The sequence below is a fragment of the Onychomys torridus genome, chromosome 15 (genome assembly GCF_903995425.1).
Source record: "Onychomys torridus chromosome 15, mOncTor1.1, whole genome shotgun sequence".
Lineage (NCBI taxonomy): Eukaryota > Metazoa > Chordata > Mammalia > Rodentia > Cricetidae > Onychomys > Onychomys torridus.
Window position 1 is genome coordinate 36,344,479 of NC_050457.1, and position 18,902 is coordinate 36,363,380.

Consider the following 18,902-nt stretch of genomic DNA (forward strand, 5'->3'; position numbering starts at 1 on the left):
TAATGAACACTTTACAAACAGTGAAGGTACAGAACATTTCAAGCACAGAAAAGAATTCTGTGGGATAGCTGCTACTTTCCTACCAAGGTGGGTGGTTAGGATATCCTGAGCTAGAAACATGTGACCAAACCATTCCTATATTGCTGACTCCGAAATGACAGAGTAAAGTCATTACTGTTTGGAAGTATAACAATATGGGAAAGACGGCCCAAGCTAATAATACAGCAGTCCTTTAGTATCTGTGAGGTGGAAATCCTAGGGTACCCCACCCTACAAGATGACAACACCTGAGAATGTTCAAGAGCTTTATAACCTACATAAGTAAGTTATCTCTGTATTCCTTATAGCACCTAAGACAATATAAATGTTATGTAAACAATTGTTCTATACTGGCCAGGGATAGAGACCAGGTAAAAGGATAATACATATGCATATACTTTTTTTCCAACATAATTTTCTATCTATAAGTAAGCTAAATCTGTGGATACAACATAGAGCTGACACTATATTCCCAAATTTAAGCTGGAGCCTAAAATATGCCATTTGCTTCCCTCCAAACCTGAATAAACCTGCTCACTCTCTTGTGTTCCCTCCTTACATATATGAATTAGAGTTAAGTGTCAAGGTGGAAAATTTTCAGAAAGCAGCATACAAGTTGATATACAAACTAAGATTTAATTTGTAAATTTAAACACAAATTATATAGAAAGAATCTCAACCCACAAAAAGAAATGTTTCATAGAAAATATAGCAAAAGGCTAGATACACAGGGCTACATTAATTACTGAGATCCACGAAATTTTTCTAATTTCTCAACCTCTTGCTCCAAACTGCATTTAAAATGGAAAGCACGATAAAACTTTCATATTTAAGAAAGGTATTTCCTAATGAGTGTTGTACATGTGAGATAGAGATTGTTGTAGAATATTATTTTAAGGTGTGTTACTTTTGCTTATGTTTCATTTGTTTAACTCTGTGAAGCTGTGTTACTGTGCCTGTGCAAAACACCTGATGGTCTAATAAAGAACTGAACAGCCAATAGCAAGGCAGGAGGAAGGATATGTGGAGCTGGCAGGCAGAAAGTATATATAGAGAAGGAAAAATCTGAAGAAAAGAGATGGAGAAGTGAAAGGAGCTAGCAGCCAGAGGAGGAGGAGGAAGAGAAAGAGGAGGAGGAGGAGGAAGAGAAAGAGGAGGAGGAGGAAGAGAAAGAGGAGGAGGAGGAAGAGAAAGAGGAGGAGAAGGAGGAGGACTCCAGGGGCCAGCCACCCAGCTACACAGCAAGCCACGGAGTAAGAGTAAGATTTACAAAGGTAAGAGAACAGGAAAAGCCCAGAGGCAAAAGGTAGATGAGATAAGTTAAGGAAAGCTGGCTAGAAAGTAAGCCAAGCTAAGGCTGGTCATTCATAATTAAGAATAAGCCTGTGTGTGAATTTACTTGGGAGCTGGGTGGTGGGCCCCTCAAAAAAGGGTAAAATACCACCACCACCACCATCAAGAGGTTTCTGCAGAAGAACATTTTACCTGCTTATTTCACAAGCCACCCGTCCTTTCATCTCTATGACATCAGAAGACGTAGCAAAGCCCAACCTTCTTAAAACACGCTTGCGACATTTGAGCTCATCCATTTGCAGGACAGTTCTTGCTTTCTTCAGTTCTCGCTTTGCAGATTTAATATCGATTGCAATCTAGGGCATATAAAAGTAAAGGCAGTTTAAGAGCAAACTGAGTAATGTAACATAGGAAAATAAAACAAAACACCAAAAAGTAGTTTATGAGGCCACCTGATCCATACAGCCTTCTTCACTAAAACGTCAAGACAGATGAGACAGTGTAGATGCAATTCCAGGGGAGGAATGATGGATCTGAAAAGTTCTTAAACACTAGCTAAAATTCTAAACATATGAAAACCACAAAATACCCATGTAAAAAAATCAGCTATTATTTAATACACAAAATGAACACCTAAAATAAAGTGTACCTTTAGGTTTAAATGAATTTTTAAGTCAGATAATCAGTAAATGTTACACATTTTCTAACTCTGGCATGAGAAAGGCTCTACAAGATTAAGAAAACCTATTTTGAAAAGCAGGATTTCAATGCCGAAAGCAAAAACCCCAAGACAAGTTTAGGAACTGAAAAGATGAATCTGAACCTGAGTCTCGGTATGGTGTGAAACATCAAGGTACGATGATGGAGAAATGATGAGGTGATGAGCAGTCAGGGTCACTCAGATCACTGGTGTGCTCTAATGCAGTGAGTTCCATCACTCACTGTGCTCTTCATGGGGGTGGGGGTGCAGCTCAGTAGCAGAGCACCTGCTTAGTGTGTGTAAGCAAGGTCTTGAGTTCACTCCCCAGCAGAAAACGGTAATTTAATAACTAAAGTTTTAAAGCAATTCCAATAGGTAACAATATCAAACCTACATTTACTACTGACAAAGCTGAGACAAGAGATTACTAAGGAGAGAGGTTAAGGTCACAGAGCTCCTGAGTAATCCCAGGTTCAACTCAGCAATTGGTAAGAACCTACTGCTATGTATGAAGTGATGAAGTGTCACACCGTGGCATTAGATCACTGTATGTGAACCAGCATGACTGTCAGGCCTCTCAGAAACAATGATCTGTTCCAGGATGTCTTTGACTGAGATGCCTACATGAGCAGAGCCAAACACTGGTAAAAACTACAAGAATCCTAAAACTTCAATTAGAAAAAGAGCCCAAGATATAAGACTGTTTCGTAGTAAGACCATTTCCATCTGGAGCATAATGATGAAATGACGCTGTATGCACACTGAGTGAAATAAAACTATAATTAATGCCATTTTTCCCTGTGGCCACTGACAGTTACGTATGTGAACCCTCCTGCATTTCTACTGTCCTCTGCTACCCTGGACCTCTGTGCAAATCTTGAGTTGCTAGCAATGGCTGACACGCTCCAATACTTGCAGCTTATTTAAAAGACAGCTAGACATTCCCATTTCAGAAGATTAAAAACAGGACAAGAAAATAACACATGACATGAAACACACAGAATTCTAGTATCAAAGTTGTTTCTGGGGGCTGAAGAAGCCGACTCGGTGATAAGACTTATCGCTCTTGCGGAAACACGTTTGGTTCCTCACAGCCACACGGCAGCTCATAACCGATACATACAGGTAAAACGGACACACATAAATACAAATAATCTTAAGAAAGAGGATTTCTGCCAGACCTGCGCTTTTTTTTCACAAAGTGTATAGACAGTTTCCAAGTTTGGATCGTTGTGAAGTGGGTGCGAATACATCCGGTGCTCAAAGGCCTCCACTTTCTGAATGACTTTCTTCAGTCCTTGGTCTTGAATGCCCATATCATCAATAGGATCTAACAAAGGAACGCCATCAGGAAAACGCTTCTGAACTTCCTGAACAGAAGACATAAAACCCGTTAATAAGAGGAGACTCAAACATTTTCCTTTTTTGTTTGTTTTTTTCCATGTCTATGGGCCATAAAAAGGATCCTACATATATTTTCCCCACTTACATTGGACAGCAATTTCCTGTGGCATTTTTCCCCTTTTTTAAAAAATTAAATGTTTACTTATTAAATTTTTTTTCCATTTTACACACCAACCCCAGTTCCCACTCCCTCTCCTTCTCCCGCCTCCTCGCCTCCCTCCCACTCTACCCCCATCCACTCCTCAGAGTGGGTAAGGCCTCCCATGGTAGTCAACAAAGTCTAGCATACCAAGTTGAAGGAGAGCCTAGCCCCTCTCCATTGTATCAAGGCTGAGCAAGGTATTCCACCACAGGGAATGGGTTCCAAAAAGCCAGTTCATGCACCTGGGATAAGTCCTGGTCCTGCTGCCAGGGACCCCACAAACAGATCCAGCCACATAGCTGTCTCCCACATTCAGTGGGCCAGCATTTGTTTTTGAAAACTCCGTATTTTGGGGAGGTGGGGCAGGATAAAACAGGGTTTTACTTTGCTGCATAGGTTAGGTTCAACCATGCCATCCTCCTGCTTCAGCCTTCTGAGTTCTGAATTATAGCTTGAGCTATGCTATAACTAACTACCAACAGGATATATTATGATCCACTAATGTCTATAGCTTTGTAGTGTAATCCAGTAGTTCTGGGTGTGGCACGATTACTGGTAGATCCACTATTGTATATTTAGGTGGTTGTAACATCTTGGCATCTTATGTAACTGTACTTCACATCATTCATGTGGAAAATTAAATTTTTACATAATTTGGAGGCATGGGTTATTTCTAGCCAGGGCACTACGGAGCTAGAAATCAAACTTTTAAAGACGCCTCTAGCTAACTTCTTTGTCACATGATTGCAGGATAAGATCATGAGTTCAGAGAATGGATAGTGCACTATGGGCTGGTTATTCCACCCTCTAGGGGAATTCAGTGTTGGTGGAGCCTTCTCTATATAGTAAGGTATAGATAGTAAGTGCTACTCTGTAGCATGAAACTTAGACAGTATTATTAATAAAAACAAACCTGGAGCTAGGTATTGGAGTGAATGCTGGAAGATAAGAGAAGCAGAACAAGCCACAGCCAACTTCACCTCGCCAATTCCTCAGCTGATCCTGTTTCCTCAGACAGGAAGCTTCTGAATCCTCATCCAAAGGGATCTCTGCTGAACCACGCTGCTCAAAGCCTAAAAGCTTAACCAGCCCTAGTTCCTGGTCTTCACGCCTTATATAACTTTCTGCTTTCTGCCATCACTTCCTGGGGATTAAAGGCATGAGTCACCATGCCTGTCTGTTTCCAGTGTGGCTTTAAACTCACAGAGATCCGGATTGATCTCTGCCTACCAAGTGATAGGATTAAAGGCGTGTGTAGCACCATTCTCTGGTCTCTATATCTAGTGGCTGTTCTGTTCTCTGACCCCAGATAAGTTTACTAGGGTGCACAATATTTTGGGGAACACAATACCACCACCATTACTCAACTGTTTTTAGCCAACTTTTTATTTCTTTATTTCTAGAAGAAAATTAAATTTGAAAGTTATATTTTTCCTATTGAAACTAAAGTATTTAATTAATTAATTATTAAAAAATTTTTAAAAGACATGGTTTCTCTGTGTAGCCCTGGCTGTCCTCGAATTCACAGAAATCCACCTGGCTCTGCCTCTTGAGTGCCCTCTCACTGAGGGCGGGACGGCCACCACTGCCCCTTTGAAAATAATGTATCTTAATGAACAGGAAAATCCTATTTGTTATAGCACAGTGAAGATTAATGGTGCAAATTATGAGTCTTCCTTTGGTAATATACATCGATGCTGTACTCAGAACAGATCTGCAATGACTTGTTTTGTGAAGAAACCCATTATTATGTGTTTACAGTTTCTCTGAAATATACTTAAGAGCATTTCAGTTATGTGTATGTAGGATTTATATTTAAGTTCTAAACCAAGATACGCACCTGTATGGACTTTAGGACACTCTGCCTGTTGTCCACAGGCCGAAGGTCTTTGGGGATGTAGAGCCTGACAGTGCTGATGGCAGACAAGAGATGCACCAAGACTGGAACAACCTAGGGTGGCACACAGGATGACAAGTGAGTTCGCATTTCCAGCCATTCCCAAACTTGTAGCCAGCAAAGGAAGCAGAATTTACAGTATATGTTGCAGATCAACTGCTTACCACCAAAGTCTAAATTTTAGTAGAGACTAGTACATAAAAACTACTGCAAATCTTAAAAGTCACACAAATGGTACATTAAACAAAGACCCTCTCCTCAGAGTCCAACTTATTCACGTTTGTATTCTCACTACTTGGCACTTTTTAAACTTACAAAAGATACTCTAGCACTACATATGAATGCCCCAGGAAAGAAGGTGCAAGTTCCAGATGGAATGAGATGGAAAAAACAAAAGCTCTTTAAAGAAAATGTACTGCATCCCCTTAGACATCATCTTCCTGAACACACACAAGTTCTGTACAACCTCTTGTTAACTCCAGCTCCAGAAGATATATACACCCATTTCTATCCTTCACAGGGAACTGTACTGGTGTATGAACACATAATTAAAAATAAATCTTAAGAAACAAAACCAAACCCATGAAGCTTTCTAAATAAGGGCCCAAGGCTCGAAAATGAAATAAACAGGTGCCATGTGTGCAAGCATGAGCCTGAGTTCTATTCCCAGCACCCACATGAAAGCTGGCACAGAGGCAGGTGCTTGCAATTAATACCAGCGCTGGAGGGTCAGAGGCAGAATCCTTGGCATCCCTGGATCAGTGGGCCCTAGGTTCACTGAGCTACTGTCTTAAAAAATATGGTAGCCGGGTGGTGGCGGCGCACGCCTTTAATCCCAGCACTCGGTGAGTGAGTTCCAGGAAAAGATGCAAAGCTACACAGAGAAACCCTGTCTTGAAAAACAAAAAATAAATAAATAAATAAATAAATAAATAAATAAATAAATAATAAAAATTTTAGGGAAAGTAGAGTGATTAAGGTACCTACCCTATATGCACCTCCATCCACATACAAACTTACTGAACACATGTAACACACACACACTTTAAACTGCCAGTTTTTACTATCTCAGAGGAACAGACTGTTAAACGGTAAGTGACCTAGAATTACACAGGCCAGCGTCTTGATTACATAACTTACTTTGGATAGATTCTATGACAAAAAGCACCTTATATTTGTCATCCAGAAGCCTTTTCTCCTAGGGAAAGTGACTGAATTCAGCTTTCAAAGTATTCACAGCCATCATGTCCCCACTCTGATTCTACATTCCCACCCACTTCAGCTTCCTTCCATGCCAGTGCCATATAAATGGAAATAAATGCAATTTTAAAAGCACCATTAGAAGCAGAGGAAAGACCCTCAGTTTTCACAATGTTTAATAAAGGCTTCCCTGAAGAGGCTTCTTACTGAATTAAACCTGAGGTCCACAAGTCTTCTGGTACCAAGAAAAGAGGTAGGCTTAATAAAACTGGGCCTATAAACAACACAAGACAGCACTCAGGCTACAGCTGAAACCTAGGACCATAAATAAAGAGTGGCTGTATAGATTACTATCTTGGACATAGGGCCCACTTTTAGTAATAAGTATAGCCATGATTCACTATCAACAACCTCCATGAGAAACGGAGGGTCTTGAGATGAGTGTACACATCTGCTATTTCCAGTTGCAGTAGCTCCTAATGTCCTTTAAGTATAGTAAATATGAACCAAGGAGTTCTAGCCTCTTTGACAGCTAGGCAGTCAGTAGGTGCAGTAAATGCTGGGAAAGTATACAGATGTCATTTGATGACTAGAACACTGAAGAACAAGAGATCAAGAGGTATGGAGTATTCAGAATTACAGACTTCTAACTCATTTAAAAATGTTCAATATTAAACTGTCTTTAAAAACTGCCAATTCCACTTCCTATAATGATTTACTGATCTAGAGACAGTGGCAGATTTTACTTTCTAAAAATCAAGTTTATTATAACAAATATTTCCTAAAAATTTAGTCAATATGCCATATTACTTACAAATAAGAAAATTCTAGCATGAGGTTAAGCTTCAGACACTTGGAATCTCTGTAATTAAGATTTTACTACTAATTATCTGACTTATACAGTATAAAAATAGAACCATACAAGGGAGATATATATATATATCTCAATGGCAGACCACTTGCCTAGCATGCACCACGCACAAGCTCTTGAGAGCAAGCCCCACCACTGGGAGAAGAAATACAACAAACCACATACAAACAAGAGAGTGAGTATTTCACATGGTCGGTAAGACCAGTGTTCCGTACAGTCATTTTGTTGTCTCTTTCTCTTATTATTTTCAATGTCTGACATTTAAAGCTTCCATAATAATCTGAAGATGAGAAGCACACAAACCTGCATCTCCCCTTTCTCGTCAGGTTTTGCTGGCTTTGCTGCCTCGGTAGCAGAATTTTTCAGGCTTTCTTTGCTACAGCGCAGAAGCACTTCCACCACATACAAAGGATCCAGCTCGCCAGAATTAGGCTAGAAAAGCAGGATCAAAAGGGTGAGTGCATTCACTGTGTGTGAACGGGGCTCATTTTCTCAGCAATGTTTACTTCTAAGGTGGCCTCTGTAGCCTTCAAAGCAGTCCTGCTAAAGGAAAAGCACAGGAGCAACTCGGATGCTTATTAATTCTAACTTAATAATGTGACCACGATCACCTATGACATCAAATGTCATTGCAAGTTTCTTAGTGTGTAAAATTTAGAAAAGCAACAAAATCAGTAGTATCATAAATCTCTCTCTACGAAATAAAATATGATCTTGTTAATTTGTTAGAAGAGTGACTATTCTTGAAATTAAGTCAATCACGTGTCATGTGCCTATATTATTATTATTATTATTATTATTATTATTATTATTATTATTATTATTATTATTTAGCTGTAGTAGGCAACAATCTGATGGCCACAAAGAGGAGAAATGTGAACTCATGAAATTAGAATCTGTTATTAGAAAACTCCTCAAGGGCAACGATTTACCTTAACATTTGACTTTTTTGAGAAATTCACCACTACTCCCCAACCAAAATCATCTCCTTCATTTTTCACCTGGAAATGAAAAAGAAAGCAAAAACAGTGTTTATACAGAATATGCAGCGGTAGCCTTATCTACTCAACACTAGATTTCATCAGCTCTCAGTACTGCCGCACTAGGAATCTTCCAACTGAAAACAAATGCTAACAGAACACTGTTTGTTCTGACATTATTAAGTATTTATTATCTATGATTTCAGACTGCAAAGTGGCTCATTTTTAAGTAGCATCTCACAACAGGAAAACTGAAAAGTGTTGACTGAAAGCCTTCAGGTAAACACCAAAATAGGGACAATGTCAAACAGGTCAAAGGACGGATCCTGATCACATCCTATAGCAGGAGACATTTGCCAATATAAACAACAGTCTTTAATCAAAACGTTTTCAGATACTGTAATACGCTAACATTTTATGGAGAAACTAGGGCGTACCTTTACCAAGCGACCTGGCTGTAGAAATGGTAAGCAGTATTTTGGTTTATGAATATATTCTTCAATCTCTTTTCCCAGCTTGGCAAGTTGCTGCCTAATCTTGTAATAGATGACCACATTTTCTTCATTGGGGATTACTATTTTATTATACTGCTCTTCTGACTTCTTTACCTCTGCAAGCAAAGCACAGATGATGCTATAAAAATACTACATATCTCACATAAATTACACCCAGGACTATTTTTCTGTTATGATTCTAGAGAACAAAGTCAGTCACTGAGTCTATGAGAAGGAGCGGGTCTCATCTGCCTTCTCTCCATTAAGGGTCAATTCACTGTCTTCCTCTAGGCATTATGCTCTGTGCTAACCTACTGCCTACGACTCTACTCCCTACTCTGCCCTTCTAGTGTTAAGCTCCTTTCCTAAAGCACTGCATTATGCTTTCAATCCAGTGTTAAATTATTTTTGCTATAGAAAAATACACATCACAGAGAATTTGTCACCATTATATAGTTGCAGAACTTTGTAAAAACATACTCACTTAAACATTTAGTTGATGGATGTATACCCCACTTTTATTCTTCAGCTATTGTCCAAGGGCTATTATAAATATTCATGGACAGCCTTTGTTTGAACATGGTTTCAACTTAACCATGAGACAGATGAATTTACTGTGGACTCTTTTCTTTGGACTTATATCAAACTTCTATTTAACCTGTATGCTTCAATTTTTAGCAGCTGAAGAAAGAGGGGGATAAGACTGTCTACGTGACTAACAAAGCTTTCCTAGGGACAATTCATAGACCGTCCCTAGTCACAGTGTAATGAAGTAACTAGAAGGGTGCTGCAACTGTACTAATAGTCATTTGATCATCTTCAGGCTTCGCCCAGACTACGCCCTAAGACGGCTGCTCTTTTGTGTTCCTGGTTACTTTTAAATGGACTATTCCACTAACAGAAACGGAATTTAATTCACTAAAGACTAGAATGCTATCAGTAACAGCACACATGATAGAGCAAATTGCCAGGAAAAACAACAACTGCTGTTTATAGAAGGGATGGAGAGATGGCTCAGTGGTTGTTTGCTGTGCAAGGGTGAGGACCTCATTTAAATCCTGGGTACCCATAGCAGGCACCTCTGTAGCCCCAGTGTTACAGGGTAGAGACAGATGGATCCTGGAGGTTTGCTGGTCAGCCAGGCTAGCCTAAAAGACAAATCTTGTCTGAAAAACAAGGCAGGGTCAGAAAGATGGCTCAGCAGATAAAGGTATGTATCACTGATTCCCATGCACCCAACTCTGATTCCCTGCTTGGTGGAACGACATGGTGGAGGTGAGAAGTTGTCCTCTGACCTCCATGTGTATGCCAGGACACATGTACCACACACTCCCTAAATAATTAAATAAAGTCATAGGGGAAAGAAGAAAAAATGCGAAAGGCTAAGGAGATAGTTAAATGAACAAGAATGTTTGCTCCACAAGTATGATGATCTGAGTTTGGTGCCAGCATTCACATAAAACACTAGGTATGGCCACTCGTGCCTGTAACCCAGTGATATGGGAGAGAAACAGAAAGATCACCTGGGCATAATTGCCACCGGCATAGCAAAAGTTCCAGGTTCAGGAAAGGAACCTGTCTCAAAGGAATAAGGCAATGCTAAGAGGAGGATACCTGATGCCCACCTCTGGCTTCCACATCTGTGCATATATACAAACACATGCACGCGCGCGCGCGCGCGCGCGCACACACACACACACACACACACACACACACACACACACAGCCAAAACAAAAACAAACAAAAAAACCCCAAAAAAACCAAACACCAAACCAAATAAAAAAAAAAAAACAAGGAAGGTGCAGAACACAGAGGGAGACTCAATGCCAACTTCTGGCCTCCATATACACACACATAGGCAAGTGCACCCTTATACATACATGCACTCACACATTTACTCAACCTACAAATTTAAAATAAATCTACAGAAGAACACTAGACAAACCAAAGTCATTAAAAAGTTTTATGTCAGCCAGGAGGCAGTGGCGCATGCCTTTAATCCCAGCACTCAGGAGGCAGAGCCAGGTGGATCTCTGTGAGTTCGAGGCTAGCCTGGGCTACAGAACAGGCTCCAAAACTACACAGAGAAACCCTGTTTCTCAAAAAAAATAAATAAATAAAAAAAAAAAATTTAAAAAAAAAAATCAAAAAATTTCATGAAAGCAGACCTTGTAGTTGAGTGACAGAATTCTTGTCTAGCATGCACAAGGGCCTAGGCTGGATAAGTAAATAATGAAATTAAAAACTAAACGGCAAAATGATAATCCCTCTGTCACACCTAGCGTTACAAAGTAACACGTAGGACTCTGTGGACAGTTTTAAGGAGAGCATCTGTCTGGATGTGTCCCTTCTATCTCTAATCACTGAACAACAAGTGAGAAATTAGTCATTTCAAGCAGCCACATTAACTCTGTAAGCAGCACTCTTGTGGCAGTGGTCACAACTTCAGACTGTCACAACTTCAGAGTTAGGTGTGGTGACTCAAGCCAAGCACTTGGAAAACCAAAGCCGATCATTGACGTGAGTTTGGGAAAGCCCAGTGTTCTAGTCCAGCCTAGGCTACAGCCTGAGGCTGACTCAAAACTTAACCACCACCTTTGTATCTTTTTGCATTTATAGCTTCAAAAGTGATGATGTAGCCAGGGATAGTGGTTCATGCCTGTAATACTCACGGGAGATGGGGACAGGTTTGCTGAGTTTGAGGGAAGCCTCGACTACACAGTAAGACACTGTCTTAAAATCAAAACAAAAAGTGGGGTTGATGATAATAATACACACAGAATAATTAGGAAATACAGAAACTATTAAGGCAAAGTTGCCAATGTGGCCCCTACTGAAACAAATTAAATCAATATAAGGATAATACAGCAGTTCCTCTTTTATTCAGTGGGTAACAAGTTCCAAGACCACAGTACATGCTTGAAATTACAAAGTACAAAATCTCTTGACTTATATGAATGGTCTCCATCTCTCAATATGTTCCACTATATTTACTTATATTTCCTGTGGTATTGAGGATTAAACACAAGGCAATGTGCTTGCTAGGAAAGCACTCTACCACTAAGTCATTGTGGCCGAGTGTGTGTGTGTGTATGCACATGTGCATGTGGGTGAATAGGAAGGCTTGCCCATGTGGGTATATGTAGAGGTCAGAGGTTGACATTGGAATGCCTTTCTCAATAACCTCACCTTTATTTTTACTGACCAGTGAACCCCCAAGAATCCTGTCACCACCTTTTAGCATAGGAATTACCAGCGTGCTTCACCATGCCTAGATTTTTACATGGGTGCTTAGGATCTGAACTCAGGTCCTCATGCTTACACCACAGGACTTTAACAACTGGGCCACCTTCACAACCCCAGACTTTTAAAATATATATAAAATCTTTTTTTTTTTTTTTAAACTGCCTCTCTGTAAGATGCCCAAACCGGTCTCAAGCTTGCAATGGTCCTACTCAGAGTCCAGTCTGTTGGTATTATAGGCCTGCCCAACTACATGGCTTCACATTTCTTTCCACAATATTGTGAGATGATCCTTACACAGAAGGACTTTATCGATTCTTTCTGGCATATCCAAATATCCAGCATCACTACTGCTGCACCTTGGAGTCATTATTAGTAAAATAAGGGTTCCTTGACTACAAGCACTGTGACATTCAATCTGACAACCTACTGAGTGACTAATGGGTGTACTCATGCATGCTCATCAACGACAAGGCTATCCCAAGGTGGATAAAGAAGATGAAGTCATCATACCACTCAAACCAGTGTGTAGTCAGCACATGAACTGTTTCTTTCTGGACTAGTTCACTTACTATTTTTATCGACGACATTAACAGTGGAAAGTGAAAATGTAGACGGGGTGGGAGGGTACTGAATCTTACACCCCAATCACACGGCCCGAGAAGCTGGTGTCACTATTGGTATGGTTACCACCATGAAGAGCCCCAGTATTTTACAAAACAGCACTTAAAACAAAGCTATAAACCCTCAGTTTGTATCAAAATGCTTCCTTCAGAGAGGAAGGGAGTTTACTGGCTGGTCAGTCTAGCTGAATCTGTGAGCTACAGACTCAGTGAGCTACTGTCTCTAAAGACAAGGTAAAGAACAATAAGGGAAAATTCTCCTGTCAGTCCCTGCCTCCATATAACATGGACGGGTGAGCATACAGCTACACACACTCATTTACCACACAGACTTTTTGTTTTTACTAGCCTCTGCCTGTGGGCACTGGACTCTGCAGCAGTCCTAAGGTGGACGACGTGCGTTAAGAAGACATCCTACTCGTATGGGGCCCAGTGGAACCCACCTAGACAAGTCCTTCAAACTACTGGAACCTCTGAACCCATTTCAATGAAAATGTGAAAGTTCTGTACTAAGAGGCAAAGCTAATCAATCTCCTTCTGGTTTTATATCTCCTTTATTCAAAACCAAATCCAACATAAATTTAACCTTGCTTTTAAAAACATTATTATATAGTTCTCACCAACGGGAAATTCAGTTTCTTTAAAAGCATACTCTCTGAAACTAGAAACATACTTTCCTATCTGCTAACACTACAGCTTACCAAACACAAATAAGGGGCGCTGTGTGGTGAGAGAAATTACTGAAATGTACTATCTCCTGAAGTTATAAACTTCTTACTAATTTTTAAGATGTTTCAAAAATTTATACTTTGCTTATGAAAATTTAAGTAAAAAATGAGACTTAAAATCAGCCAGAAGGCTCTACAGGTAAAGGTGCTCATTTCCCAAATATGATGACCTGAGTTCAATCCTCAAGACCCATACAGTAGGAGGAGGAAATCAAGTTGTCCTCTGACCCCCAAATGTGTGTCATGGCTGGACAGACACATAGAGTGACAGACTCTACATGCACTGCGCGCGCGCGCGCGCACACACACACACACACACACACACACACACACACACACACACACACACACAGTAACTTTAGCTCACTTTTCATTAGTCAGCTTTTGTCATTTTTTCAATTAAATGGTGATATCTATTTTGTCAACTCATCACAAAGGAACAAGCCATGCTTCACAAAAAAACAAACAAATCAGCACTGGTTGGTAGCAAGAATCCCAATGTCACCACCAATCAAACATGCACTCCTACATTTGTGTATCGATAAGATGATGCCAAAGCTTCTTCCAGCTTCGATGTATATACTAGAGAATCTTTGTTAAACTGAAGCCAGAAATATTTAAGGATAGAAGAAATAGGTTGTCATTGCAGTGCTGGTGAGTACTGGTGCGTGTGTTTGTGTGTGTGTGTACGTGTCTGTAAGACGGAAGAATAAAGTTGTTTTCATGTTTTAAGTACATTTACCTCTCTAAGGCTGGCACATTAATCTGGGTTATCATAAAAATCAGTATGTGTAATCCTCTACAACAGTGATAGAAAGAAATCTATAATGTGACTTTATTAAATAAACCATTGTGCATTTATAAAACAACACTGTGTACTCTTAAAAATCAAATTTTCATTTGATACTTAGAATTAAAATTTCAAAGACCAGACTGACCTGTAATATGTGAAGCACTTAACAGTTATGTATAGGGTATTTAATGAGCAATACCAACGCTAAGTGCCACAATTAGTACAAAAGTGAACATTAAGAAAACGGGGGGGGGGTGGGGGTGGGGTTGGGGTTGGGGTTGGGGATTTAGCTCAGTGGTAGAGCGTTTGCCTAGCAAGTGCAAGGCCCTGGGTTTGGTCCTCAGCTCTGGCAAAAACAACAACAACAACAACAATAACAACAACAACAACAACCAGGATAAAAGAACTACACAGCAGCAGCTGTGGTTGTACAGCTGTCTCTGTGTATATTAAGAATTAGATATTTTGAAACTGCTCAATTCAAACCCAAACTAAAGTACTGTAATTTCTTAATCATTCGTAAAGTTATAGCATTCTCTTTGTATGTGCATACCGTGTGGTGTGTGTGTGTGTGTGTGTGTGTGTGTGTGTGTGGAGGGGCACACATGCAAATGTGTGCGTGTGTTTCAAAACCAGAGGCTGATGTGCTTTCCTCCATTGCTCTCCACTGTATTGAGCCATCTCCCCAGCCTGTTAGAGCAGTCTTCTTGTGTGTCAAGACTAATATATTCACTTTATATATCAAATTGTATATTGAGCTTTTTGTTACATGATTATTCAAGGACATGAATTTTCAATGAAATATATATTAAAATCATAAATTACACTGTGGTTGAACCAACTAGAAAAAAGTATTTTGTCAGAATTGCCTACATTTATTTTGAATATTCCAGTCTATAAACCCAGAATACAATTCTACATTCTCTTATCTTAATGGCCAAGATCTGCTGTGCTAGGAAGAAAAAGGTGATCAGAACTAGTAGTACGGCAGTTACGTGCAGTTGAAGGAGGCCACTTCACACTTACTCTCCACGACTCCCGGGATTGCTCTGTAGTGCTGAAACTGATAGAAGGACTTTTCCAGCATGTACTCAGGGTTAATCTCTTCCACTCGCAGCAAGTTCAAAACCATGTTATAGGTCAGATGAAAAGCACTATTCAGAGGGTCAGCTGAGCCCTTAAAGGAAGAGCAGGACAATTTTGCACATTTTCGAAATAAATTTATACAAGACTTGTAATATGCTTAGTAATTTATCCTATATTAACAAATACAGAAATATACAAGATCTTTTTCCTCCCCTTGGTGCACTGAAGCAAAGTGATAAAATAGTTAATCTCTTTAAAAGTCAAGGGGGACTAAAATCAGTAGGGATATAGTGGTTCAAAAACTGTATGCAGAGCCTGGTGGTGGTGGCGCACGCCTTTAATCCCAGCATTCAGGGGGCAGAGGCAGGTGGATTTCTGTGAGTTTGAGGCTAGCCTGGTCTACAGAGCGAGATCCAGGACAGGGACCAAAACTACACAGAGAAACCCTATCTCGAAAAAAACAAACAAAAAAACTGTATGCAAAATATGCTTAGATCTTCCTCCCAAGCACAAAGCAGGATTGTCTTTTTCGTCTCCCAGCAAGTAGGATCAATGAATGTGGCAGAAAATGACACGTCACTTTCTGACCACGTGTTTAACTGCTGGTAGGAAAAGCTATGTTCTCCTTCTGGCACAGTGGCGGTCCGTGCTGATGCTCCATCTGGCTGGCTCTTTAAGGATGCTAAGTGGAGTCTGTTCTAACCTATGATGAGCATGGAGCAGGTCAGAGACATGAACCTTAGGTTACTAAGGTTGAGATTAGTGGCATCAGCATAACAGGTCATATAGTGACAAAATATACTAATATTTCTAAGTAGTATCTGGAGAAAAACAATATACTGGAAATTTGTGACATAAGAGTTGCTGACATATTTCCCACATTATAGGTCTTTCTCTATACTTTGGCAATTATTTTACACCTCCAAATGTGGCTGTTACCAAAGAAGAGACAGGGTAACTGGACACTATTTTGTTGTGCATTTTTACTGTAGAAAACTGTTAGCTTGCACCTAAGGTTTTTTTGTTTGTTTGTTTTGTTTTGTTTTCTCGAGACAGGGTTTCTCTGTGTAGTTTTGCACCTTTCCTGGATCTCTCTCTGTAGACCAGTCTGGCCTTGAACTCAGAGATTCACCTGCCTCTGCCTCCCGAGTGCTGGGATTAAAGGTGTGCACCTAAGTTTTTATTCAAAATATTGCCTCAACATCTAAGCTCACATTTTGTAGCAGTGGCTCTTGAGAAGTATTTTTTCTTTATAAAATACTTTGCAAGTGCGAAAGCAGTTGTATAGTCAAACAAAAGAAACAGCATTTATTTATTTATCTATTTTTTATTCTTTCCTCAGCTCACTAACCCAGTTCCATTCTTGAGTGCTTTTTCCTTTCTTAGTGCGTGGTCTCTAGTTCTACTCCATGTCTAACTTAAGAGGCATGACGTTTTCCCCACCTATCTTCATAGTGGCTGACAGGATTTCCACGTAACATGAAGAGTGAGCATTTTTCTCTTAAACTCAGTTTTTAAAAAGATGAAATCCTTAAACAATGCATCCTGAAACACAGTGCTACTATTTTATGCCACACAGTTCTAAGTGGTATAATAAACTGCAGAAATGCTGTTAGAGTACTTGGGGCCAACTACTAGGACTTCAGACTTTTAAATGTATGGAGACAAATGTGCGAAGAGTAGTATTTTTACTCAAGTTTTGGGTGTAGTCTTCCTAAATTAAAAGAGAGATACCTGCACTAGGGTACCAGTCATGATGTTTCTAAAATTCTGGTTCTATCTATTTACTTTAAAAAGAAGACCTCAAACAGGTAGAGTTAACAGCAGAAGAATGTGATTTTAGGCAATTTCAGCTACTTTGAAATTCTACAAATAGATCCTGCCTTTAATTTTCTTGGGTTTTCCCCTCTTATTACCTTTTGTATGAACTCCGGACTTAAAATAAACAGCAAATGTTTATTCTAGCTCATCTGAATTCTCAATGCCTTGACACCTAAAATGGCATTCCACATCCACATGAACCCAAGGCCTTATAATTTCCCTAGCACATTGATAAATATTAACCACTTCTTTTCTAATTTGGATTAAAAAAAATACAGTGATACCATTTATTCTGACTAACTTGGCAGATCACATAGCAAGGACAGCAACCTAAATTCTAATTTAGGAGTTACTTCTTCTGCTTTATTCCTTCTTGTAAATCAACTACTATAGATGCTTTTTACAGTGTACTTTAGATTAATATTTTTGCTCATCACTGCTATAATTCTTATTAAATGTTCATCGAACCATGTTACCATCCTAAATATTCTGGGTTCAATTTCTTTTGTGATGCTGCCAACTAAATATTCCTAAATATAATCCCATTATGATTCATGACTTTGTTCAGCAATAAGATATGAGAAGTAAATTTTCAGATACTGAAATCAATCACATACTTCACATGAAATGTTATATTTTCTCCTCATGAAATAGATGAAAAACGACAGAGAAACAAGTTATTTTAAATGTATCTGCCTGGTATAGTGTGAAGCTTCAGTCTTGCATAATTTTCATGAAGCATTGAAGTTACATGGCTGTTTATAAACAGTCCTCTGGGGCTGAAAATTACATGATCACGGAGTGACAAATGTCTACAGTCCCAGCACCCAGAAGGCTAAGTTAGAAGGACTACAATTCAACACTATGAGACCTCATTTCAGAAAAAGACTACCAGTTGGATGCAGATATGATCAAGACACATTTTAGAATGTATAAAATAATCAAAGAATAAAAACTACTTTTAAAAAGTGCTGTTACCATCTACCATATTGTTGCTTGCTCTGCATCTAACTATAAATACATACAGATGAACTTTGATATCACTCACATGAAAATGCAGAATATATATACACTTTTATCTATTTTTGCTATAGTGTACCGTATTTCAATTCTTCAAATAGTTCCGAAGTTTTAAAAGGTAAACAGTGTATTTCATAAACACAGACACAAATCAATCAAAACATGCTAAAGCTTCAGTTAAAAGAAGCTAATAAGCTCTGGGCGGTGGTGGTGCACGCCTTTAATTTCCTCCCCTCCCCCAAAAATAACTTAATGAGCTGGCAGTTAATACCGTATTTTTAATTGATGTTACCCTTGCTATTTCCTAAGGGCTTTCACAACATCTACCTAAGTCAAGAAGGAAAGCAACCAGAGCCAACTTCCGTAAGAAGATCTTTAAAGTCCAGCTGTGGTGACACACCTGTAATCTAGTACTTTAGACAAGAGGACCAGAAAGAGTTTAAAGCCAGTTTAAGAGCTACATAGCACATGAGGGTGACCTAGACTTCATGAGACCCGGCCTAAAACAAAACAAACAAAAACCCCAGACTAACCAAAACTCTCAACGAATGCCAGCTAGATGGCTCA

General features: G+C 39.4%; 1 protein-coding gene across 1 annotated transcript in view; it reads right to left on the reverse strand.

Annotated features, from left to right (window-relative positions):
- The window catches only part of Mtrex (Mtr4 exosome RNA helicase), a 69,477-nt gene that overhangs the window by 16,403 nt on the left and 34,172 nt on the right, over positions 1–18,902 (reverse strand). The window contains exons 16-22 of the mRNA XM_036206902.1: positions 15,435–15,585; positions 8,964–9,136; positions 8,479–8,547; positions 7,850–7,978; positions 5,419–5,529; positions 3,214–3,402; positions 1,525–1,688 (exon numbers count right to left, since the gene is read on the reverse strand). Of these exons, the coding sequence (XP_036062795.1) occupies positions 1,525–1,688; positions 3,214–3,402; positions 5,419–5,529; positions 7,850–7,978; positions 8,479–8,547; positions 8,964–9,136; positions 15,435–15,585 (986 nt within the window). The remainder of the gene's footprint in view (positions 1–1,524; positions 1,689–3,213; positions 3,403–5,418; positions 5,530–7,849; positions 7,979–8,478; positions 8,548–8,963; positions 9,137–15,434; positions 15,586–18,902) is intronic.